The 25886-nt window shown below is 45.3% G+C and overlaps 1 protein-coding gene and 1 pseudogene across 1 annotated transcript; both read right to left on the bottom strand.

The window, feature by feature from the left end:
• Positions 1 to 16131: 16131 nt before the first annotated feature.
• On the bottom strand, positions 16132 to 17872 carry LOC127348980 (gamma-interferon-responsive lysosomal thiol protein-like; annotated as a pseudogene).
• A 3588-nt stretch (positions 17873 to 21460) lies between these two features.
• On the bottom strand, positions 21461 to 25886 carry LOC127295776 (gamma-interferon-responsive lysosomal thiol protein). The gene is made up of 5 exons (XM_051325773.2): positions 25429 to 25886; positions 22634 to 22699; positions 22305 to 22445; positions 22116 to 22208; positions 21461 to 21888 (listed from the first exon to the last, which is right to left on the bottom strand). Exons 1-5 carry the CDS (start codon positions 25687 to 25689, stop codon positions 21685 to 21687), a joined length of 765 nt encoding a protein of 254 aa, XP_051181733.1. The 5' UTR covers positions 25690 to 25886; the 3' UTR covers positions 21461 to 21684.

Here is a 25886-nt window from a genome sequence, read left to right as displayed (position 1 = left end):
CGGCGTCAGAGGCGGCAGAATGGCTCGCCGGAGAGGAGGCAGCAGGCGGCGACAGTAGTGAAAGCGGTGGAGGGGAGTAGGGTTTAGAAACCGAACTCCCCTCTGCGGCCCCTTTTAATACGGGGCGGGCTCTGAGTTTCTCGGGCCCCCGAACTCGTTTTATGGGCCAGGCCGCGAGTTCAGGCTCTGTTCTGGCCCACTCTCGGCCTGAACCCGTATAGTCGCCGGACTTTTTCAGTTTCAGCCCGTTTTACAGGCTATGTTAGAGTTGCTCTAACGAGGTGCAAAAAAATTAGAACCAGGACCTACACTTTTACACAAAGACCTTGAAACATAAAAAGGGAAAAGCAATCGGGTCATCTTCCATCACAAACGAGTGCATCGCTCGATCTTCTAGGCAGCATCTCCATCGTTGGGGACATAGCCTTCTTGCCACTCAGACCGAGATCTGGGCCAGATCCCTCCATAAACGATGTCACCGCCACCATGACAGCCAAGCATCACAAGCAAAGCAATTAGCACCAGCAGATCTGGGCAGCACCTGAGCTTTATTGGAGAGGAGAGGGAGATGTTGTTGCAGGATGTATTAGTCTCCAACCTCTGGAGCTCCACATCCAACCACCAAACCACCACCCACCACCACCAGCCGCGCACGAACTTCGGCGGTGAACTCCTCCATGGCATGGCGCCAGACTCCACATGGGTAGACTCAACAAGACTAGATCTAATCATCAACCTAAACCTAGCACTATTGAAGAGAGAAGCCCAACATCCTAATGCATCTCTACACCAACCAGCGCAAGCACCGGTGGTGAGAGGGACAGGGACCAGGGCCGACGGCCGACTCTCAGGGGGGAGGAGGAACACTCGAGAGGGGACGAGAAGAGAGGGAGGGGGAAAGAGTGGTCTTGGTTCCGATCGTTTGTTCATCAAGGTATTACAGGATAATGATTCATTAGGTCCATTAGTACAAAAAATCTTGTTGTCCATGTCGTCATCGAGCTTGAATAGAAATCAACTTGAATAGAAACTTAATCTACCTATTAGCATCACCGGTCATCATCATCTTATTCTTGTTGTCCATGTCGTCATCGATCTTAAAATCGCGGGTGTTACCCACCTTGACCACCTGAGAACCACTAGAGAGTGACGGATGGATAGTGCTCGTCACAATTTAATCTTTTATGCACTTGTTTTGATATCATATCAAACTTCATGTCCTGACCAACGCAACCAAAATTTTGAATTAATAAAAAAGCCTAGTCAATCAACAATTACAGTCCTACCATTTCATCCAACGTTTAAGCATCAATAAATAATAATCAGATGCTCTTAAATTTTAGATTCGGTTGTGAAACTAAGACAATTGCACCATCAAATAAATAATGTTTTCGTGTGGAAGAGTTTGCCACACTAGATAGAACTCAGCGCAAAGGGAACATTTAGAACTATTAAATTTAGTCCGGGACTAGGTTACCTAGTTGTTCCGTCCTCAAAGTTACAGAAATTACTGTACCGGTAAGTTTTCTTCATATTATTTATTTGAAATTTGTAAATTTTTCATACATACATGCAAAACAATTATTTAAAATTTCGGGTAGTCTAGAAATACAATTTTTTCTGCCCATATAGTAAATTCGGTTCCGTGGAATCTAGGTCCTGTCTTGTATTTCTAGAACTCAGTGCGACACATTACATTCAGAACTAGATCGAGATTGCGTAAATCGGAAGGCAGCTAAAATTTGAAAGACTGGTAGCCGTGTTTCTACAAGCTAACGAACACAAAACCTCACAGGAATTGGCTTGCAATGGATTGGTGGGCCCTTCCATAAGGTGGAAACTACAGAAGAGAATTATACGGTAGAGCGGGTGGTAGTGGAGCAAGCCAAACTTGTGGTCTACACACAAAAAAAGCCAAGCCATTACTCGACCCATAGAATTATATAAGCCCTCTCTCCAATTTATAATAAATGTCACTAATTTAATAATATTATAAGCAGCGTTGGCAAAACCATGATCTCTTTAGTTTTCATGAATCCTAGAGCTCTTGAAGAAAACTCATCTTAGACTAGCCATAATGGGAGTATCATAAGTAGTACCCTCCGTCCCAGTTCACAGGGCTTACGCGTATCCCTAGGTTGCCTATTTGACCAACATAATATCAATTATGTAGTACAAAAATTATATCATTAGAAAGTAGAACATCTAAGCTTTCTAGTGATATATATTTTATAATATATATTTTGTATTATATTGATAAAATTTACGATCTAGAAATACGTGCAAGCTCTATGAACTGGGACGGAGTTAGTATCATGCATGCCATGTTGGTAAAAATCTGATGTGGCACACCAATTAATGAGGTAAGAGATGAGAGTGGTCATAATATGATACCGTATCATAGCACGTAAAACTAGAAAACTTAATGGCAAACACATCATGTACACACATTTGCATTGAAATTCTACAAAACATTAAATATGATGATACTATGATACTATGCATTGTGAAGTTAGTATCATAAACTAGTATCATGTGTATGATACTTCCCATTGTGACTAGTCTTAGCTCTAGTGTAGTAGGCCAAGTCAGACACGTGGTACTTTTGCTATGGCCGTATGCATCAGTCGATACAAAGATCAGGTGGTAGTTTCACTTTTGTGTCATCTCCTGTGACCTGCATATGGTACCTCTCCGCCATGGCACATCTTCTTTCTGGCATGCTCGACTTCCCCATATAGTGTTCTGAGACCAATTAACAACACCAAAGCCTGAAAGATAAATTCACACACACGGAACACACACCAAAGGAAGATGTTGTGTGTCGTTGTTGTTGGGAATGGGAAAATATCATTCACGAGCAACGATGAGGATATGTACATGTGTGATAAAGTATAAAAAATATTTTATACAATGGGGATACATAGAAAAGGGGACTACACATCTCTAACCCTCCCTCTCAAATTTATGGTGGATCAACAACACTGAATTTGGAGAGAAAAAAATCATGATGCACTCTAGTCTTGACCTTCATGAAGAAGTCTGCCGACTGTAACTCGGAAAGCAAATACAGTAGAGCGAGAACCTAATTCTGCACAGCAGCGCGCATAAAGGAGGAATACACAGCTATGTGCTTGCTAAACTCATGCTTCACCGGATCTGCCGATAGCGCCAGTACTATCTCAAAGAAGAGGAGTAGGAGCATCAATAGAAACACCAAAATCTTCCAATAATCAGGTGACGTCATAGCTCGCAACTTCTTGGTGGTTCCCTCATTTCTTGGTGGCACACGAAACACACAGTAGGCGGAAAGGGACCGGCGATTCGAGAGATCACTAGCCCACGTAGCATCAGAGTAGACATGAAGCTATAAGAAGTTGGAACGAGGAAAGAAAAGATGACGGAAGAGATCATCCATCTGTAGTGGATGCTATGACAGCTGAAGCTTATGCACTAATGGAGGGTTTATGCTTAGCCCAACGAATTGGGTGCAAATCGGTTTATCATTCAATCGGATAATATGCTGGTGGTGGAGACTATGTAGGATGTGGGGGTGGTAGGTTCTCGGCGATTGCAGCATTCTTTCGGCTAGGTTTAGCGAAGTGATTTTAAAAGTATTGCTAAGGGAAGCCAACACGGAGATACATCAACTGCTAGTTCTTGTTTCCATCATTTAGTTCTTGTAACTAGGAGGATGATTGCCTAACTTTATTTTACCGTTATTGATTTTTTTCTCAAAATGGGTTTCCCCAACCTCTGCTTTATTAAGATTTAAAACGAATCCAGTTGTACACACGAACGACTAAAAGATTATTACAAATCACGGATCTGTTGCGGTCAGAAACCCACCGGCGAGCAGCGACGGGCAGCACAGTAGAGCCGGGAGGCTCCCAGGACTGCGGCTGGCCCTGGTCCCTCCGAGCGACGGCCCGCAAAGACTCGGCACGCACGTCCGATGCTGGTGCAAGGGCGTGCCACCTGACCTATACCTGGTCAGGAAGGTGATGGATGTGCCTCGCTTAGTTTTCTGCATGGCATACACGTAAACATTAAATACGAGCCTCGATCGGCTCTCAGGTTGTCCTGTGAATCGGCTCAAAGAGCCGATCCACCCATGATTCGCACGAGGTGTACGAATATATGGTGGTCCTGCTTGATCAATATAAAGCTAAAACGATCTACTACGATTTAGGGTTTTCACCACATAATCGGAACATCCTACTCGTGATTGAGCCTGGCGGCCACGCACGGTGATCGTAAACCGTCCCTAGACAAGGCCTAAAAACCAACACGAGGTTGATCCCCGGAACATCCTGTCTAGGGCTAGCAAACTACACCCTACGCGCCACTGGATCCTTCAATCCGTTTGTAAGGCCTAACTATGCAGATATTAAACTAATCCTTGAAGAACAAGGAGCAACCATAACGGATCGAATCTACTAAATAATGATCAAGCGGGGTGCCGCCCTTACACCTAAGATAGGTGTAAGGGCGGCTAGATGTCTCAGGGTTGCACGACGACAGCATACGATACGATGAACAATGCTAACCCTAACACATATAAGATAACTACGTTGCTCGCCATCAAAAAGGCTTCAGTACGAGCAACGCATGAACGAATAAACTTGTACTGCCTAGATCGCAAGATGCGATCTAGGCAGCATGATGCTTACCCGGAAGAAACCCTCGAGACAAGGGAGTTGGCGATGCGCCTGGATTGGTTTTTGGTGAACGTGATTGTTGTTTATTTCATAAACCCTAGATACATATTTATAGTCCGTAGACTTTCTAACGTGGGAATAATCCCAACCGTGCACGAGCCAAACTCTAACTAACCGACACGTATCCTACTATATTACAGATACACGGGCAAACTAGCCCAAACTTTGCATATAAGGCCGATTCACGTATATTCTTCCATGTATATTCTTCAAGCCCATCTTGATCGCGGCCCACCTCTAACTCGGTCAAATTCTGGTGATAACACATGCCCCCCTGGTTTTGGAATTGATAATTCCAAAATCACTCTGCTTTTTCTTCGTCGGGTCATGTCGTGGCAGAACCGTCGCAGTATCCTTCATCATGATTCCTTGCCTTTTCCACTTCTCCGCGTGACCTGGCAAAAACTTTTTTGTTGGGCACCATTTCCTCGGAAACTGCTGTGGCATTAAATCTCCACTATACCCCCTTTATTTAACCGTGCCGAACGGTTCGCCACTTCATCCCCTTGCTCTGCTCCGGCCATCGGCACCTAAAAAACCCTCTTTCCCTGTAGCAATGTCTTCCTCTTCCTCCATCTCCTCAGGCCTCTCTCTCCAATCTTCCTCTTCGAGCGAGCAGGAGTGGAACTTTGATCCCGTGCCAGATGGCCCACCCGAAGCACTCGTCGGGTCAGATGGTGACTTACCTCTGACCGATGGGGAGGACGACCTCGAGTTCCTCATCGAAGGGGAACTGAAGAGCGGGAGCGAAGACGACCTCCATTCCTGGGCGAACTCCACCTCCTCCGACGAGGAGGAGGAAGAAGAAGAAGCAGAGGAAGAAGAGGAAGAGGAGGAGGATGATTCCTCCTCCTCCGCTGGGTATCCGCCGGCGAAGCGCTTCCGCGCTTGGGCGGACAGCGAGGATGATGATGATGATGAGGAAGAAGAGGCTCCGGCCGAGGGCTGGGGCAGCAGCGACGAGGAACTCTCTGGGAGCAGCGCCGACGGCAGCTACAATGGCGACGATGAGGACAGCGACGACCCCTAGAACAGGGGCCAATTATTGTAGGACTAGTAGTAGCAGTACACTAGGCATCGGATCCCCCTTTTGAGAGCCCTCGGCTCTTTCTTGTAAAGCCGCTCCTTTGAATCAATAAGAATTGTTCTTCCAATTTGACTCTCAATTAATCCAATTTCAAGTCTTCCGTTTGCCACACCAAGACCGATAGCAACGTATCGGACTTTTCGCCTCAGACGCCCATGAAGCCGCACTCGAGATACCAATTAGACCGTCAGTCAAGCACTTCTCAAATTCAGACTGTAATTTGATATCTGACCATAATACTTTGCAATCCTATAGCCGATGGCTGTTCATCGGCTGTTTTGAGAATCCAGTCTCCTTCATTTTCTTGCAGCAACAGGACGGTCCAAACCCTGTAGATGACGACGGCTTCCCTTTCAGGCTCCTTTCCGCAGCTCTAGTAGTCTTCTTCTGCAACAACTCACCGCTTTCGAAGAAGGTTATGATGCAGGGTCAGCCGATGCAACTCCAATCGGCTCCCAAAAACAGAGTGTCTACCAAATCAGCTGCCCCCCGAGCCTCAGTTAAGGTGAGAACAGTGGCGAGGATACACAGTTCAGTCCAAGGGCCTTGAACTCAGGCAATTGAGACAGCCACCATGCAGAGGTCCTAGTCATTCCTACGAGCGTAGCTGAGAAAGTGGCCAACTTAGCCAGGCCGACGGTAGATACACCGGAGCCGATCAGCTTTTCTTCCTTTGAAAGCCGATATTGCAGACGAAACACCGACAGCCTAATGAGTAAAAAGTTGGAGGTTGGCCTTGAGGCTGAACTGAAAACCGACCTGGTCGAAATCCGTGTCTTGAACACGCAGCTGGTAGATCTTGTGTAATTGTACTAGAGTCGATGGCTATGCATCGGCTTTGTTTCTTAGCTCTAAAGTCGATGTCCGTGCATCGGCTGTATACCATGAGAATTTTTTTTTACTGGCCGATTTTTCTATCGGCCCCCAATATTTCACTGCACACATGTTCATCTGCACATGTTCGTCTGATTAGGTGCCCCCCGAGCCGAATCTGCCAGGTAACTGCGGATATCGGCTCTGTAGTTAGCCAAGGCACTGTATTTGAACGTCGGCTCCAGTAGGACCAATGCTGATTTTTTAGCTCATCAGCCGACGTAAAACCGCTGCCCATTAGATCGACGTTGAACACAGGCAGAATGTGTGGTGAGGATAATTTTGGCCGATTGCTGGAATCGGCCTCCACGTTGATTGAATCGCTCAATGAAGGTTTTGCAATGTTCCTCCATAGATCTTTGGGGCCGATCCCAAGGGTCGGCCTCGCCACGTTTGTCCATAGGTTTGTTCTTGCTATACGGTCAGGCCGGTGGATAAGACCAGCCTAACCCCATCCTTTGTCACGTCAATGCGCTCGCAGTCGTCCAAATTGATGCCTGAGAGTGGCTCTTGGCCTGCTGTCTCCCAAGCATTCATGCCAGCCGTTGAAATCTCGGCTGAGTCATCTGCATGGACGACCTCTACCTCATCTCCATCCCACTGTATTACGCATTGGTGCATCGTGGATGGAATGCAACAGTTGGCGTGGATCCAATCTCTTCCCAGCAGGACAGCATAGGTGCTCTTGCTATCGACAATAAAGAACGTCGTAGGGATGGTTTTCCTTCCTACGGTCAGATCCACGTTCAGAACACCTTGTGCGTCAGACGCTTGGCCGTTGAAATCGCTCAATGTCACGTTGGTCTTGATCAGATCCGAGCTAGAGCGTCCCAACCGACGTAGCATGGAGTATGGCATAATGTTGATTGCCGCTCCGGTGTCCACCAGCATCTTGTTGACAGGCTGCCCATTGATATAACCTCGCAAGTACAGGGCCTTCAGATGTCTGTAGCTCCTTTCTCGTGGCTTCTCAAAGATAACTGGCTGTGGGCCGCAGTCAAGTTGTGCCACAGGTGCTTCGTCTAATCCTGGAGCACTAAACTCCGTCGGAAGGATGAACACCATGTTTGTGCCAGCCGATGTTTCATCATCGGCTTTCCTTTGCTTGGGGCGCCACTCCATTTTTTGTGGTCGACCCTCTTCATCCAGGGTTCGCTGAATTTTCGCGGCCAGATCAGGCCGCGCCTTCCTTAGCGTGTGCAGGTATAACCTTTCGGCTTCCTCCAAGCCACGCAGTCGCTGAACCCTACGCTTTTGGGAACGGCTGAGTCCATCAGGGCACCACCTTGGCCGGTGGTACCTGTCTTCTTCTTCTTCATCATCGTCTTCCAAATCATCGAGATCTTCCACCCGAGGGGACTCAGCGTGCTTGTACCGAGGCGGGAGAGGCCCTAGACGTTTGAACACGGACACGTTAGCTGCATCCTTCCTCTTCTGTCTACATTCTGGGCAGTTGCCGATGGTAGGCAATCGGCTCATTCCTGAATCCCAGCAGTGTCTGAAGAAGGGACAGTCCTAGTGCCTATCCTCGTCGTCTTGCTCCCTTGACTTTTCCTTGGCACGGCGCTCGTACTTCTCCTCATCGCGATCATGCCGACGATGTCTCCTGGCATCGCTAGCCAGACGGTCTCTTTCACCATCGTCGTTGGGTCGTCGGCGTTGGTCATATTGACTCACATACTTGTTGAGGAGGTGATCAGAGAGAGGTCGCTGATATCTCACGTTCCTCACTTCTCCCTCTGTGATGTAGCGCTTGCCATCGTGACGGAGCCGATCGCGTGGAACGGCTTCCTCTGTGTCCTTGCTACGAGAGCAGCTGCCCTCGTCTCCGTCCTTACCAGAGTGGTGTCCAAGTGCTACCACGTTGATGTTGAACGAGAATCCTGGCTGGCACCCTCCAGGGTAAGAGCACTCCACCATGTTAACGGCGGGGAAACTAAGCGAGGCACATCCATCACCTTCCTGACCAGGTATAGGTCAGGTGGCACGCCCTTGCACCAGCATCGGACGTGCGTGCCGAGTCTTTGCGGGCCGTCGCTCGGAGGGACCAGGGCCAGCCGCAGTCCTGGGAGCCTCCCGGCTCTACTGTGTTGCCCGTCGCGGGGTGAGTGTCGACTTTCATGGCGTACTGGTTGAAAATTAGACGTCCTTGTTCTATCGCCATTTGGATCTGCTGACGCCACACCCTGCAGTCGTTGGTGGTATGGGAGAACGAGTTATGCCATTTGCAGTATGGCTTTCCGTTCAGCTCCTGTACCGTGGGGATTTTGAGGCCTTCGGGTAACTTCAGCTGCTTCTCCTTAAGTAAGAGGTCGAAGATTTGCTCAGTTTTAGTTACGTCAAAATCAAACCCTCTGGGCGGACCTGGTGGCTTAACCCATTTGCAGGACACGGGGGTTGCCCCCCGAGTCCATTCAGCCACTGCTACCTTTTGATCTCCCGCAGAGCCTTCGTCTTCATCCGCCTCAACCAGGACTACCGCACGCTTGAATTTGTCCTGGTACAAGTCTGGGTGGCGCTGTTCATATAACGACAGTTTCTGAACCATGTGCGCCAGTGAAGGGTAGTCTGCTTGGGAGGCCATATCCTTGATTGGTGATGCAAGGCCCACCACTGCCAACTCGACTGCTTCTTTTTCAGTCACACGAGCCGAATAATATCGGTTCCTAACAGTTCTGAAGCGCTGGACGTATTCTGCCACAGTTTCTCCACGCTTCTGACGTACTTGTGCTAGATCGGCAATGCCGGCCTCGGAAGCCTCTGAGTGATACTGCATGTGGAACTGCTCTTCCAACTGCTTCCACGTCCGGATTGAGTCTGGTGGCAGCGATGTGTACCACCCGAAAGCCGATCCTGTGAGGGACTGTGCGAAGAACCTCACACGCAGCTCATCTGCTGCTGAGATCGTGCCCAGCTGTGCCAAATACCGGCTCACATGCTCGATGGAGCTGGAACCATCTGATCCATTAAACTTGGAGAAATCAGGGAGTCGATATTTGGGTGGTAGCGGGATCAACTCGTACTCGTTGGGGTACGGCTTGGAATAGCCGATTGTCCTCCTTTTTGGCACCATGCCGAACTGGTCTCTCAGGATGGTACTGATTTGATCCGCGGTGCTGGCTGCAGGAGTCGAACTCTGAAGATTCGCCGGAGTGGCATACTTGGCCAGCCATGCTTGCTTTTCCAGCTCTGAGCCAACTGCAGGAGCTGAGCTCTGGAGGTTTGTCGGAGTGGCATACTTAGCTAGCCACGTCTGCTTCTCAAGATCTGTTCCCGAAGTTCCTCTTGTTGTTCCAGAGGTCCCTGCTGTTGCAGTCTGGTTTGTGAGTGCCCAGTTACTGCAGTCTGGCACGTATGTGCACGTGTATCCATGAGGGATCTCCTTCGGCGCCTCATGCAAGAACTGGTAGTCACTAGGGTCACCACCGATCTTGTAGACGACGTATGCCGGTGAACTCGGCACTTCTGGTGCTGCCAACGCGAATGGCAGCGGTGGACGGGACTGGAGTGGCATCTCTCCTTGGTAAGTCCCGAGAGCTGGTCCTGACGGAGAGTACTGATGCCTCATGATTTCCTGGATCACCCGAAGAGCGACACGCTCCAAAGTGTTCACCGGGCTCTCAGAATGGCGGTGTAGCGAATGAGCTACCATGAAGTTAACCTCCTGACGCAGGGACCTTGTGCGTTCTTCTGACGGGGCGGACAGGTCCACTCCATCGAGCACGCCTTCAGGTGAGAACCCTTTCCACCTGATGCCATGTGAGCGGGTTCTGTGAAAAGAGCCGATGAGGTCGGCATCGAGGATCGCTTTGACCTCGTCATACTTCTTCTTGAGCTCCTCGGTCAGATCCTCGTACGTGACTGGGGTGCCGTCCGCCATCTCAGATGTAGATGGCGATGCGGTTGATGTCGAAGACGGTCCCACCGGGCGTGCCAGAATGTGTTGCGGTCAGAAACCCACCGGCGAGCAGCGACGGGCAACACGAGAGAGCCGGGAGGCTCCAGATCGCGGCTGGCCCTGGTCCCTCCGAGCGACGGCCCGCAAAGACTCGGCACGCACGTCCGATGCTGGTGCAAGGGCGTGCCACCTGACCTATACCTGGTCAGGAAGGTGATGGATGTGCCTCGCTTAGTTTCCTGCATGGCATACACGTAAACATTAAATACGAGCCTCGATCGGCTCTCAGGTTGTCCTGTGAATCGGCTCAAAGAGCCGATCCACCCATGATTCGCACGAGGTGTACGAATATATGGTGGTCCTGCTTGATCAATATAAAGCTAAAACGATCTACTACGATTTAGGATTTTCACCACAGAATCGGAACATCCTACTCGTGATTGAGCCTGGCGGCCACGCACGGTGATCGTAAACCGTCCCTAGACAAGGCCTAAAAACCAACACGAGGTTGATCCCCGGAACATCCTGTATAGGGCTAGCAAACTACACCCTACGCACCACTGGATCCTTCAATCCGTTTGTAAGGCCTAACTATGCAGATATTAAACTAATCCTTGAAGAACAAGGAGCAACCATAACGGATCGGATCTACTAAATAATGATCAAGCGGGGTGCCGCCCCTACACCTAAGATAGGTGTAAGGGCGGCTAGATGTCTCAGGGTTGCACGACGACAGCATACGATACGATGAACAATGCTAACCCTAACACATCTAAGATAACTACGTTGCTCGCCATCAAAAAGGCTTCAGTACGAGCAACGCATGAACAGCGAATAAACTTGTACTGCCTAGATCGCAAGATGCGATCTAGGCAGCATGATGCTTACCCGGAAGAAACCCTCGAGACAAGGGAGTTGGCGATGCGCCTGGATTGGTTTTTGGTGAACGTGATTGTTGTTTATTTCATAAACCCTAGATACATATTTATAGTCCGTAGACTTTCTAACGTGGGAATAATCCCAACCGTGCACGAGCCAAACTCTAACTAACCGACACGTATCCTACTATATTACAGATACACGGGCAAACTAGCCCAAACTTTGCATATAAGGCCGATTCACGTATATTCTTCCATGTATATTCTTCAAGCCCATCTTGATCGCGGCCCACCTCTAACTCGGTCAAATTCTGATGATAACAGGATCACAAAGGGTCTCCACAAAATTGAGCCATCTAAAAAATAGTAGTAACATGAAGCGCCTTTGCAGCAGCATTTCAAACACCTATCAGCAGACTATCCGCATCGATTGTAGAAATCCCATGCAATCATAACCAGGCGGTTGCACGCAATATCCATATCCAGTCGCACGTCCTCCCACTGTAGATAAGACCACGTATGGATCAAGTGTGTAGCTAAAGGGATAACATGCAAAAATAATGGGAAACTCTTTTTGTTAAAGATGCAATCATTCCGAATTTTCCAAATCGGCCATAAAACAGCACATACACCCACTCTAATATGAGCCTTTTCTATTTTGGGCACCCCGTTCAACCAATTTCCAAACAAATTTGTAATGTTTAAAGGAGGAATTATATTGAAAGTCATGTAAATAATTCTCCATAACATATCACGTCTCCCTGCCAATTATGTTTTACTAAATTATCCTTCGTAAGTATAACCTTTTTCTGAAGAAATCATATAAAAATCCTAATCTTCAAAGTTACCTTCATCTTTCAGATATACTTATTAAGAAAAACAGAGTTATCATTAAGCAAATCAATGTACATGGATTTAACCGTATAAATACCAGAGGACGTGAGCCTCCATTTGAAAGTATCCTCACTACCAGAGAGTTATACCATAATTAATCTATTTAACAAATGAGTTCATCTTTCCCATTTATAATCGTTTAGCGTTCTTCTAAAGCCAATATTAAGCGGTGAGACAGATAACACATTCTCATCAGTAACATTCCTGTGGTTCACTATGTTATATAAAGATGGGTATTCACTAGCCAGCAATCTTTGTCCTAGCCAAATACCCTCCCAAAATCTAGTACTCTAGCCATTACCTATTTGAAATGTACCGCGTTTCAAAAAAAAATCATCCTTTACTTTCATAAGCCCCTTCCAAAAAGGTGTGTCCGTTGGATTAGCAGAAACCTGAGAGAGAGTTTTAGAACGTAAATATTTCTTGTGCAACAACTCTTGCCACATACCATCTTCATTAATGAGTTTATGTAGCCACTTGGCTAATAGACTTTTATTTTTTAGTTCTAAATCCTCAATTTCTAAACCTCCTTGATCTTTCGGCCTGCATATTATGTTCCACTTTGTCAACCTATATTCCTTTTATGAACATCAATTTGCCAGAAAAACATGATCTAAAGTAATCCAATCTCTTCTTAACCCCCTTCGGAATTTCAAGAAAATAAATCATAAACATGGGAAGGCTTGTGAAGATAGAGTTAATAAGTACGAGACGATCCCTGTGAGAAATCATTTTACCAATCCAACTACTTAATTTTCTCTCAAATCGATCTTCAATTGGTTTCCGATCCCCATTTCTTAACTTTTAAAAATTTATCGGGATACCCAAATATCTGAATGCTACTTATCCAATGTCACACCCGAACATAATTTAATAGTCACTCTCTATCTCCTTGGCCTTACCAAAACAGAACAACTCGCTCTTATAAAAGTTTATTTTCAAACCCGATAGTTACTCAAAATACATAGAACTAATTTCATGTTTAACATTTTGTTTAAATCATGCTCCAGAAAAATGATAGTGTCATCCGCATATTGTAGAATCGAGACCCCGATGTCAACTAAGTGGGGAATCAGGCCAGCTACCTGACCATCCTCTTTCGCTCTCGCAATCAAAATTGCTAGCATATCTGCCACAATGTTGAAAAGAATAGGCGACATCGGATCACCTTGTCGAAGCCCTTTTCTCGTTTGAAAGTAGTGTCCAATATATTCATTAATTCTGATCCCAACACTACCACTTTCAATAAAGCTTTTTATCCAAGCACACCACTTTGGTGCAAAACCTTTCATTCTTAACACTACCACTTTGGTGTGTTTGAAAGTACTGTCCAATATATTCATTAATTCTGATCCCAACACTACCACTTTCAATAAAGCTTTTTATCCAAACACATCACTTTGGTGCAAAACCTTTCATTCTTAACACTTGTTGTAAAAGAAGACCATTTTACTTTATCGTAAGCTTTCTCGAAATCAATTTTTAAAAAAACCCCATCTAATTTTTTCCTATGAAGCTCATGTATGGTCTCATGCAAAATAACCACACCTTCTAGATTGTGTCTGCCATGCATAAAAGTTGTTTGTGTCGTTTAGTTCCAACTTTAGTAAAAACTTTAAAACTCACATTCAACAAACAAATGGGTCTATATTGTTGTATTTGAATAGCAGTTTCTTTTTTGGGAAAATAATTATTGTTTCGAAATTAAGATGAAAAAGAGGTAGCTCGCCTCGTTGAAAACTCGCAAACATATCTAACATATCCTTTTTTATTACCTCCCAAAAAGTTTGATAGAATTCCGCCAGAAAACCATCTGGCCCAGGCGCTTTACTTTTCTTCAACTGCTTAATGGCTTCAAAAAATTCAGTTTCTGTAAAATCCTTAGTTAGGCATTCATTTTCTTTAACAGAGATTTGTGTAATATCATGAGTCATGGATTCAATCATCTCACAAGAATTATCCATAGGAGGTCCGAAAAGTTTTTTATAATATTCTAAAATATATAATTTCAAGTTTTCTTGACCCACAATTGTTCCTTCCTCTTGCTCAAGTTGAAATATGTGTTTCCTTCGATGCTTACCATTGGCTATTAAATGAAAATATTTAGTATTATCTCCACCCTCCTAGACGTGTTTGATTTTTGCCCGAGTGCGCCCACTTTGATTCCTCACTACGTCATAATTTAGCTAAAGTCTCATTTGCTAGACGCATCGACTTTCTCTCTTCTTCATTTAGTGGAGCTATCTCCGCTTTTTTATCGAGGTTATCAATTATTTTAGAAAGCCTCTCTTTTTCAATATTATACTGACCGCTCAAATCCCAAGCCCATCCTCTCAGGAAACTCCTAAGGTGTCTAATTTTATTTTGCCACCGTTCCATCGAATTAGAACCTTCAGATATAGAAGCCCATTGTTGAGCTACTATTTGAAAAAAAACCATCAATTTTGAGCCAAGATAATTCAAATGAAAAAATTAAGTTTATTTCCTTTGTAAGCTTGATCACCCGAGTCAATAATAAGGGGAGTATGGTCAGATCCTGATCTAGTTAACTTATGTTCCAATTCAACACTAGCCAATATTCTATCTAATTTTTCGTATGTTGTGTCAACACGTCGATTAGCCCAAGTGAATTGCCGACCTGAAAGAACTAACTCACAAATGTCCAGACTTTCAATAATCGCATTAAAAATAAAAGGCCATCGGACATTAAAATTATCTTTATTTTTTTTCCTCTGGGCGTCTGATGATGTTGAAATCTCCTCCAACAAGCATCGGCAGAGGCTCGTCCTCACAAATCCTCACCAACTCCGAGAGGAAAGAGGGTTTGTGCTCCTCTTGAGCCGCTCCATAAACAGCTACCAAAACCCACTTAAATTTGTCGCATTTTGAAGTTATGTAAAATTTGACACATCTATCCCCGCAACCACTTTGTCTACTTCGAGGGTATCTGCATTTATTCCAACTAAAATACCCCATGATCTACCTATAGGAGGTACACATTACCACTGGAAGTCTAGACCACCTGAAATGTGTTTCAAAAAAGGGGCCGAAAATTTGTCCTTTCCTGATTCTAGAATTGCAAAAAAAAAAATCTAACTTATATTCATGAATAGTTTCATTAACAAACAAATGCTTAGCTGTATCCCTAAACTCCACTATTCCAAAAGCTTCCTTTCATTAAGATGAACACTTATTTTTGTTAAGACGGCTGCTTCTCCGTACCACTTTTTGCTTCACCTTATCCTTTCTCTTATAAACTCTAATTATCTTAGTTTCTTGTACATTTGGTTTCAATTCCCCCTGACCCAAATTGTTAGACTCATCTATTAAGTCAGTAGTTAAAGCATTAGCTCGATGGATGATGTAAGTGTTCTTTTGTCAATAAAGTTAGCCGAATGGCATTTCCTTGAAAAAGGTACTATATATAAATATTTTCTGCAAGCATGACTTTCTGCTACTTGTTCTAACGGTGCTCCTGCCATTTTTCGAAAAAAAAAATTAACATGGTAAATTTGGCATTCACCATATAGCGGATTGAAAATTTCTAAGCTGGCTTTTCGAAACAGACCAAGTAGTCTACAAGCCTACGATTCAGGCGTCATGTATAGGAATGGTTCGTACAAGAACACCCATTTGCTGAATACAGTACCTACTTGCTGGAATACTTCCTCTGTCCAATTAAAAGTTATCTTAAATTTTCTAAGCTTGAAGTAGTTGCTATTTGGTGTCTACGTACATCGAAATTTAGACACTTAACGTACTACATGGGAACACGGTAGCACTGGCCACACCATTCAACCGTAGAGAAGCCAAGCATGCTATTGATTCCCAAGTCCATTACACCAACATACCCAGATCAGGCTACCAGCATACATCACGATAACTCGCTTTATGATCGGTTGATCTACATATCCATAGTTAACTTGAACGTATAGTTGGTATTTGAGCCCCCAAAAGGGAGCATAGCTTATCAATTGCCATCATCCCGAACCATCTCAATCTCGCCGTCGACGCTGTCATCATCGACCTCCTCGACATCGGCGGAGTTGTAGCTGACACCGTAGCCTGCCTTCACCACCTGCTGCATGATCGGGTACTGACGGCTCAGCCCCTGGCAAGCCTTGGGAGGATGGCCCTTGTACGCCTTGCAGATGAAAGATTCGAAGTTCTCGTAATCCTGAAATAAGAAGCTCAACATAATTCAGGAGCCATCATATGGTGAAATTCAGACACTGAGGGTGAGCAAGCTGCTAGTAAAAATGATGAACCATCCATCATAACAGGATCTATAACTCGAGAAGAGTGGGTATGGCTTACGTCGTAGAGCGGCTGGCCATCAACCACGACCCAGGGAACGTACTTGTGCGGAGGCACGAGCGCATCGGTCTGTTTCCCGTACTTAAGCGAAAGCTAGATGGAGCAAAATCATGCAAAATGGGGACATTGTGGTTAGCAATTTAGCTATAAACTGTACAGAGTATGTGTGAATGATACAACAGTGCAGCATAGCACGAACGGACCTTCTGGCCACGCTCACTGTTGTAGCACTCCATGACAGGCTTGGGGTCGAGCCCCTGTTTCTGGAAGCAGGACTCCCACTCCTCGCGCTTGTTCTTCACCACCAGCTCCTCCACGTACGCAGTTGATGAAACCGAAATGCACGTTCTGCAACCAGCGACAGCTAGCTATCATATAAAGAAATTCTCCAGACTTGGATCAGTAACAAGAACTCTCACAACTAGTAGCTGCATGTTATACTAGTAGTATTTGGTAACAAAGTTCTCGTTGTGATTAGTGTATCATAGTACAGACTAGTATTTGTTGGGAACTTCCTACAGTTGCAGCAATACGTTGGGTGGTGAAGCTGTGAGTATAGATTATGATGATGTGCAAGATAATCAAATTACCACATCCGGCCAGGCGTCGATGGCGCAAGCCTCCACGTTGTTCAGAATGCACTCGTACGGGCCATGCTGCAACAAGCCAACATCCCAACAGCATTAGCATATCAGAAAGCAACGCCAAACAATGAAGTAATTCACACCTCAGAAACTAACAGCATCAGCAATGAACTCAAGAACGTGCTAAGCCCACGCCCAGGATCCCCGACAACTCCACAAGGTCCCAACCGAACCGAGATGCATGAATATCTACTGTACACGAAAGGAAGGAGAGAGGAGGGGATCGGAAGCGCAGCGAGACGATGGCACCGCACCTGACAGGAGATGGCGCCGTTCACGCGGACCTTGGCGTTGCCGTAGGGGACGAGGGTGACGTCCGCGGCGTCGAGGAGGCCGTCCTTGAAAATTTTGGCGAGGTGGTTCACCACGAAGTCCGCGGAGGCGGGACACAGCGACTCGTAGTAGAGGGCCACGGGCACCTTCCCGTTCCCCGCCGCGATGACGTCGCCGCCGGCGACCAGCAGGAGGAGCGCCGCGAGTGGGAGGAAATGGTTGAGACGAGCGGCCATGGTGTTCGAACTATGGGCAGAGGATGCAAAGGCGAGGGTCGCCGCGGGAGGCCGGAGCTTGCAGGCTTGGAGTGAGTGAAGGAGGAGCTTGGCAATGGAGAGGTTTATATATTGGAGATCAGCGTGAAGCGGGGTGGCCACGTGTGCAGCTGGGTGCTTTAAAGGCCAAACTAGAATTATGACTCCATGTCTAGCTCAGTTATGTCGATGGAGTATACTAATCCAACCACCTGAATTCAAGTTCAGTTAAACCCGAATTTGGGTGCATATTTCTTCTTTGCTAACTTGATGTATGGTTAGGTTATCCCCATTTTTTTTTGCGAATAATCCCATTTGATCTTACAGACATCATGGACGTACAGTCCAAAGATGATTTGGTCTAGTACTTAATTTCTGGATGCAGTGTAAGAATAATACTAATGCACAATCGAATGAACCCGTGTTTCTTGTGGAAGAGTTTCCCACTAGACAAGAACTCAGTGCGATACATCTCATTCAGAACACTAGATCGCGTAAACCAGATGGTCACTGAGATTGCCTGAGGATTGGTAGTGGCGTTTCTAAAAGCTAACGACGTACAAAACCTCATAGGAGGTGGGTTAGCAACCCTTCCGTAAGCTGAAAACTACAAATGAGAATTCTAAGGTTGAACAACTGGTAGTGGAGCGAGCATGACTTGTATGGTCTGCCGTCTGCCCCAAATCCAAGCCATTACTCGAGCCTGTGAGAATATAGCAGTACATGATTTTGTATCTCCTACACCACACGATATTTGAACTTGACATTTAGCAGACCACTTAGACATAACAGCTAGAATGTGGAAAAAATATTTCGAATTTTTATGTCATTACATATATATTTTTTAAAAGAATTTATTTTGATTTTTTAAAAATTTGAAATTTAAAGAATATTTTGCAAAAAAGTTCAGAACTATTTTTTACCCCATTATATTCATTATTTTTGAGTGACTTCCAAAAAAAACAAATCGAAATATTATATAACTTGAAAGATACAAAAAAAGCACCTGCTCTATTCAACTTTTCACGTAGCTAAAACAAGAGAAACATGGGATCGTCGTAACACGGCCCATTTGCCATCGTTCCTAAGTACTTCTAGAATATTTTTTCAAAAACAGGTTACCCCTTTCTATTACTGCAAACGGAAATACAAAGTCTCGAATAACAAAACATGCACACTGAAAAAAAAAGGGACGGGAAGGAGGCCATCGATCCTTGCATCACCAGGAAACCCGTTGCCCACTACGGGCAAAAACCTGGTGACACTTAAGCAAACATTTTCAAAAGTTCATACGAAACAAACATATGTCCAAACCAAGAGACTACTACTACAAGAGTAACCGCATCAAGGTCCTACAATAGACAACACTGAAGCTTGAACTGCAACTGCATTCTCCTGGAGAACTTGAGCTTTTTTTTCCGAAATGAGGAGTTTAACCCCGGCTTCTGCATCATAATAATGCACACGGCCTTTTATTAAAAAAAAATAGTATTTAGTCTTACAATCCTCACAGCTCAATCATCGCCTACAGTTGATACAAAAATCAACCAGCGTACAGATGTGATACAAAAATCTTCTGGAGAACTCGAGCTAACATTGCCGCCTTGTTGATCAGCTACTTCGTTCCCACCTTGATCTTCTTAGCATCCTTCTCAGCGTACAGACTTGTTCAACAAAAGATCCAACAGGGAAGATCAGCACAGCAGGAGATTTAAGCACATAACTTTGAAAGTTATCTTGTCTATTTCTAATAATCCAAATAGACCAGCAAATAGCAACAGTTAATAAAGTATAAAAATTCTTGTCACCTGGCAGGTAAGCATTCAACCACGCCGAACTTTGCCAAAGGTTCCTAGCATAACTGTTGGATCCCAAGCACGAATCTAAAGCTCCTCAAACCACTTTGGCCACAGCACAATAAAAGAATAAGTGATTAGCACTTTCAATGTCGTCACAAAAGGAACACGAAGATCCATCCATTTTCGCTTCCTTAAATTTTCTCTATTCAATATAGCAACATAATGCAAGTACCAAAGAAAAATCTTAATTTAAAAGGTAACCTAGATTTCCAAATCCATTTGTTATGAACTCCAACAACTGATAGACAGACATGGTAGAAAAACACTTATTAGATGCCAGGCTCCAACTGATAAAATCCGGCGCAGTATTAACAGGAAGCTGTGCAACAAAAGCTTTGTGGTGCAAAAGCTCAGGTGACAACTTCATCTAAAAGGAATATCTTGGACCATAGAAATATCAAAAACTGTACACAAATTGCCACATGATCCAACCAGGTATCCAACCAAAATGTAACAAGGTCTTTAAAAAAAATCACCCTTCTTCCTTCACAATACGTTCCTTTTATTTTCAACAAAAGCTTTCCATCAGGATAATAATTGGCCCTAGTTTTCACATAAGCGACATATTTGTTTCTGGGATACTTTTGTTTCACTACTCTTTGCCAAAGTCAATCTTGATTTTCCAACTTCCACCACCACTTAGTAAGAAGACTAATGTTTTCCTTTCTAAGATCTTTAACCCCAAGGCCCCCTTTGATTTTAGATGTACACACTCTTTTTCATTTAACCATATAGTTGGCTCTTTTATTTTTCTTTCCAGCCCAAAAGAACCACCTTCTGTGCTTATCCACCAACTTCTTCCCAAAGGTTTTGTTCAATAAAAACATAGCCATATAAAAAGAAGTAATCCCAGACAGACATGAATCAAGAAGGGTTAGTCTTGCTTCAGATGATGCAGAATCACAAATCCAAGCATCAAGCTTTTTGATTAACTTTGCATCCAGGAAATCCAAGTCAATATTTTTCAAATTTTAAAAAATAACCAGCACTCCTAAATACTTAAAATGACCAACTTGACAATGGGACAAATCAGAATATAAAGCCATATACTATTGTTCCCACCAATGGTAACAATCTCACTCTTCATGTAATTTCTTTTTATGCCTAACATCATTTCAAACATATACAAAAGCAACTTGACATTATTAATAGCTTGCTCAGGGTCGTGATTGATACAAAAAAAGAAATAGTATCATCAGCATATTGTAACACATCAACCACCTATCAATCAAAGCAGGAGCAAGACCAGTGATAATGTTATTTTCCTGAGCCTGCAAAACTATTTTAGTGAGGCATTCCACTGCCATGTTAAAATATGGTCTCCTTGTCTCACCCCCTTAGCACTCTGAAAATAGGGGCCTACAACATCGTTCAACTTCACAATAGCAGTTTTACGCAGATTTTTTTGGACCAAGAGCACCATTGCTCAGAAAACCCTCTAGCTCTATGGCACTACTCAATCAAGAAATCCCACTTGACCTTATCATAGGCCTTTTCAAAATCAATCTTTAGAATAACCCTAACTTGATTCTTAACATGAGCATGATGCATCAACTCGTGTAAGGAAAATAACCCTATCAACACATTTGTAGATATGGATAACCCAAAAAAAATGTAGATATAGATGTTTTTTTTCTTATTGGCCCGAATCTCAAGGCATGACGGCGACTGATTTAGCAGCACACACCCCTGGCCGCAATAATGCCACGTGTTATTTTCCCACAAGGGTCATTTCTGAAATGGCTATTTCTAATACAGGATATTGACATTCAACCGCAGAGAAGCCAACCATGCTATTGATTTGATTCCCAAGTCCATTACGTGGTACAGTATATACCAGATCAAGCTAACAGCATATCACGATAACTCGCTTTATGATCGGTTGATCTACAACTCCATAGTTAACTTAACAGAAATATGAAACTATCCATTGTTCACGTATAGTGGACTAGTGGTATGTGAGCCCCCAAAAGGGAACATAACTTATCAATTGCCATCCGCCCCAACCATCTTAATCTCGCCGTCAACGTTGTCATCGAGCTCCTCGAGATCGAAGGAGTCGTAGCTGACACCGTTGCTCGCCTTCACCACCTGTTCCACGATCGGGTACTGACGTGTCAGCTCCTGGCAAGCCTTTGGAGGATGGCCCTTGTACGCCTTGCAGACGTAAGCTTCGAAATTCTCATAATCCTGAAATACACGAGCTCGTCATAATTCAAGAACCAATGTATGCACACACACACACACACACACACACACACACACACACACACACACACACATAGTGAAATTCAGACATGGAGCTTTCCCGCAAAAAAAATCAGACATGGAGCTGAGCAAACAGTTAGTGCTTAGTAAAATGAGAAACCATCAATCAAAATTGGATCTATAACTTGAGAAGAGTTACTATCACTTACGTCGTAGAGCGGCTCGCCATCAACCACGACCCACGGAACGTACTTGTGAGGAGGCACGAGCGCATCAGTCTGTTTCCCATACTCGAGCGAAAGCTAGATGGAGCAATGAAGAAAAATGGGGATGCTATAAATGGTTAGCAAGAGAAATGTTATATGCAAGTGATACAAGGTAACGTCGTAGGAACGAACCTTCTGGCCATGCTCACTCCCATAGCACTCCATGACAGGCTTGGGGTCAAGATTCTGTTTCTTGAAGCAGGACTCCCACTCCTCTTGCTTGTTGTTCATCACCAGGTCCTCCACACAGTTGATGAAACCGAAATGCACATTCTGCAACCAGCGACAGATAGATATCATATAGTAGAATTCTCCAGACTTGGGTAACGAAGTTCTCGTTGTGATTATTGTATCATAGTACAGACTAGTATTTACTGGGAACCTCCTGTAGTTGCAAGTTGCAACAATGCGTTCGGTGATCAAGGTTAAGTTGAGAATATGATGAGGGCTGAATTACTTACCAAATCCGGCCAGGCGTCAATGGCGCAAGCCTCCACGTTGTTCAGAATGCATTCATAGGGGCCATGCTGCAACAATCCAACATCCCAACAGTATTAGAAACAGAACCATGCACCGCAAAACAGTAATCCACACCTCCGAAACAACACCCCGACAGAACAGAGAAACATCTGTTATAGCCAAAGGAGGAAGGAGAGGAGATGTTGACTGGAAAAGCCGAGCAGAGCAGACTAACGAATCGGGCACGTGGCAAAGCGATGGCACAAAACCTGACAGGAGATGGCGCCGTTCGCGCCGACCTTGGCATTGCCATAGGGGATGAGGGTGACGTTGGCGGCGTCGAGGAGGCCATCCTTGAATATTTTGGCGAGGTGGTTCACCACGAAGTCCACGGAGTCAGGGCACAACGACTCATAGTAGAGGGCCACGGGCACCTTGCCGCTCCCCGCCGCCATGATGTCACCGGCACCGGCCAGCAGGAGGAGCGCCACGAGTGGGACGAAATGGTGGAGACGGGCGGCCATGGTATTGGAACAATGGGCAGGGTATGCAGAGGCAAGGGTCGCCACAGGTGTTTGCAGGCTTGGAATGAGTGGATGAGGGGCTTGGCAATGGGGGGTTTATATTGGCGATCAGCATGAAGTTGGCAATGGGTGCTTTAAAGGCCAAACTAGAATTATGACTCCATGTCTAGATGCAGTTGTAAAACTAAGATAGATGCACAATCAAATGAACCATGTTACTTGTGGAAGAGTTTGCCACTCTAAGAGAAAGAACTAGGTCCGATACATCTCAGTCAGAACTAGATCGCGTAAACCAGATGGCAACTGAAATTGCCTGAGGATTGGTAGTGGTGTTTCTAAAAGCTAGCAAAATACAAAACCTCGTAGGAGGTGGCTTAGCAACCCTTTCATAAGCTGAAAACTACAAATGAGAATCCTAAGGTAGAACAGCTGGTAGTGGAGCGAGCATGACTTGTTTGTATGGTCTTCCGAAAATTCAGTGCATTATACCCGTAAGAACATAGCAGCGCATGATTATAGGCGGCGGTTGAGAATCATGATCTCTTTCCTTATTAGAATCATCACAAACCATGTTTTCCTGCGGATGGAGTGTCGCATTAGTTCTCTGCTGGCTGGAGTAGTTGGTTAGTATCACATTAGTTCATAGACCTGACAGAGAGCTCGTCTTGGCTCCAGTGTAAGTAAAACAAAGCAACCATGGGCTCCTTATAACAAGGCCAGTTGCTATAGTTTCTTTGCATTTGTATATATGAATTCTTCTTTTCTTTCTGACCCGAAGGCATGACGGCGACTGATTTAGCAGCACACACCCCAATAATGACACACTGCTGCCACCACTACCGTTCAAGTGGTTGTCGAGCAATGAACCACTAATCAAGAAGCTAGCTTTGCTCTTCACCGGAGGCGTCGATCAACTACGAGGACGAGAGAATATGAGATGTGTGGCAGGGCAATTCGATTCAGTACTTGGAACTGGGAGTGAGCTGGATGATTCACGGGGAATGGGGAATTGAGTTACAGTCCCACAGACAGAATCTGGCAGTTGATGGTGTTGTTGGGGTCACAGACAGCACCTTTCAGTAACCAGAAGGCAACTGGAATTGCTTGAGGAATGGTAGTGGTGTTTCTAAAAGCTAACAATATACAAACCTCATAGGAGGTGGCTTAGCGACCGTTCCATAAGCTGAAAACAACAAATGATTATAGGTGACGGTTGCAAGTCATGATCTCTTTCCTTTTTAGAATCACAAACCATGTTTTCTGGCGGACGGAGTATGGCATTAGTTCTCTGCTGGCTGGAGTAGTTGGTTAGTATCGCATTAGTTCATAGAGCTGACAGAGAACTCATCTTAGCTCCGGTGTAACTAAAACAATGCAAACATGGGCTCCATATAACAGTCTCATTAGCCATAGTTTCTATGCATTTGTACATATGAATTATTATTTTTACCCGAAGGAAGGATGGCGACTGATTTAGCAGCACACACCCTGGCCGCAGTAATCCCACGCTGCTGCCACCGCTACCATTCAAGTGTTTGTCTAGTAATGAACTGTACTAATCAAGAAACCAGATTTTGCTCTTGGCCGGAGGCATTCGATGAATTGCCAAGGCGGGAATTCTAAGGTAGAACAGCTGGTATTGGAGCGAGCATGACTTGTATGGTCTGCCCCAAATCCAAGCCATTACTCGAGCCGTGTAAGAAAATAGCAGCACATGACTATAGGCGGTGGTTGCAAACCATGACCTCTTCCCCTTTTAGAATCACAAACCATGTTTTCTGGCGGATGGAGTATCGCATTACTTCTCTGCTGGCTGGAGTAGTTGGTTAGCATCGCATTAGTTCAAAAAAAGATTCGATAACGATTAGTTCAAATGAGAACTCATCTTAGCTCCTCCAGCTTAACTAAAACAAGGCAAACATTGGCTCCTTATAACGTGGTACATTTGCCTACGCACGTTTGGCGTATATATCTGTAGGTATGGATTTTTGTTGACCTGAAGGCGTGACCGTGAGTCCGTGACGGCGACTGGTTTATCAGGACACACCCTGGCCGCAATAATGCCACGCTGCTGCCACCGCTACCGTTCAGGTGTTTCTCGAGTACCACTAATCAAGAAACTAGCTTTTGCTCTTAGCCGGAGGTGGATCAATTACGAAGGCGAGAGAATATGTGATGCGTGGCAGGGCAATTCGATCGGTACTACTAGGAAGTGAGAGCGAGCTGGACGATTCACGGTGAAAGGGGAACTGAAATCGAATCACTGAAATCACCTGGCAGTTGATGGTGTTGTTTTCGCCGCGGACGTGCGCGTTGCCGTAGGGGACGAGCAGGAGGTCGACGATGTCGATGAGGCCGTCGTCGAAGATCCCGGCGAGGTGGTTGACGATGAAGCGGGAGCAGTAGGGGCAGAGCGACTCGTAGTAGAGCGCGAGGGGCACCTTGGCCGGCCCCGCGGCTGCGGCCGGCGGCGGTACGAGGCCGGCGGCCGATATGACCAGCAGGACGAAGAAGAGCCGGAGGTCGCGAGCCATGGTGTGCAGGTGTACAGGGGGATCGCGCGAGAGTTATGGAAGAGTGAACTTGTTCAGGTCAACGGGAGAGCGCGGAGCTTTTTGTCAATGGGTGTAGACGGGAACACGGGAGCATACGTGCGTGCGTCAGGGAAGAGTGCTCGTGCAGGATTCCATCATCTACGTATTCATGTGGTGCTGGTCTACGCACGTCCATC

Source organism: Lolium perenne, chromosome 4, assembly GCF_019359855.2.
Source record: "Lolium perenne isolate Kyuss_39 chromosome 4, Kyuss_2.0, whole genome shotgun sequence".
In the NCBI taxonomy this organism is placed as follows: Eukaryota; Viridiplantae; Streptophyta; class Magnoliopsida; order Poales; family Poaceae; genus Lolium; species Lolium perenne.
This window is presented reverse-complemented; position numbering and strand designations above follow the sequence as displayed.

Coding starts and splice junctions, on each gene's coding strand:
- LOC127295776 (XM_051325773.2), bottom strand. CDS start 25,689: ATGGCTCGCGACCTCCGGCTCTTCTTCGTCCTGCTGGTCATATCGGCC. Junction 22,446..22,633: donor TTGACGCCTGGCCGGATTTG/GTAAGTAATTCA, acceptor CGCTGGTTGCAG/AATGTGCATTTCGGTTTCAT. Junction 22,209..22,304: donor GGAGTGAGCATGGCCAGAAG/GTTCGTTCCTAC, acceptor TGCTCCATCTAG/CTTTCGCTCGAGTATGGGAA.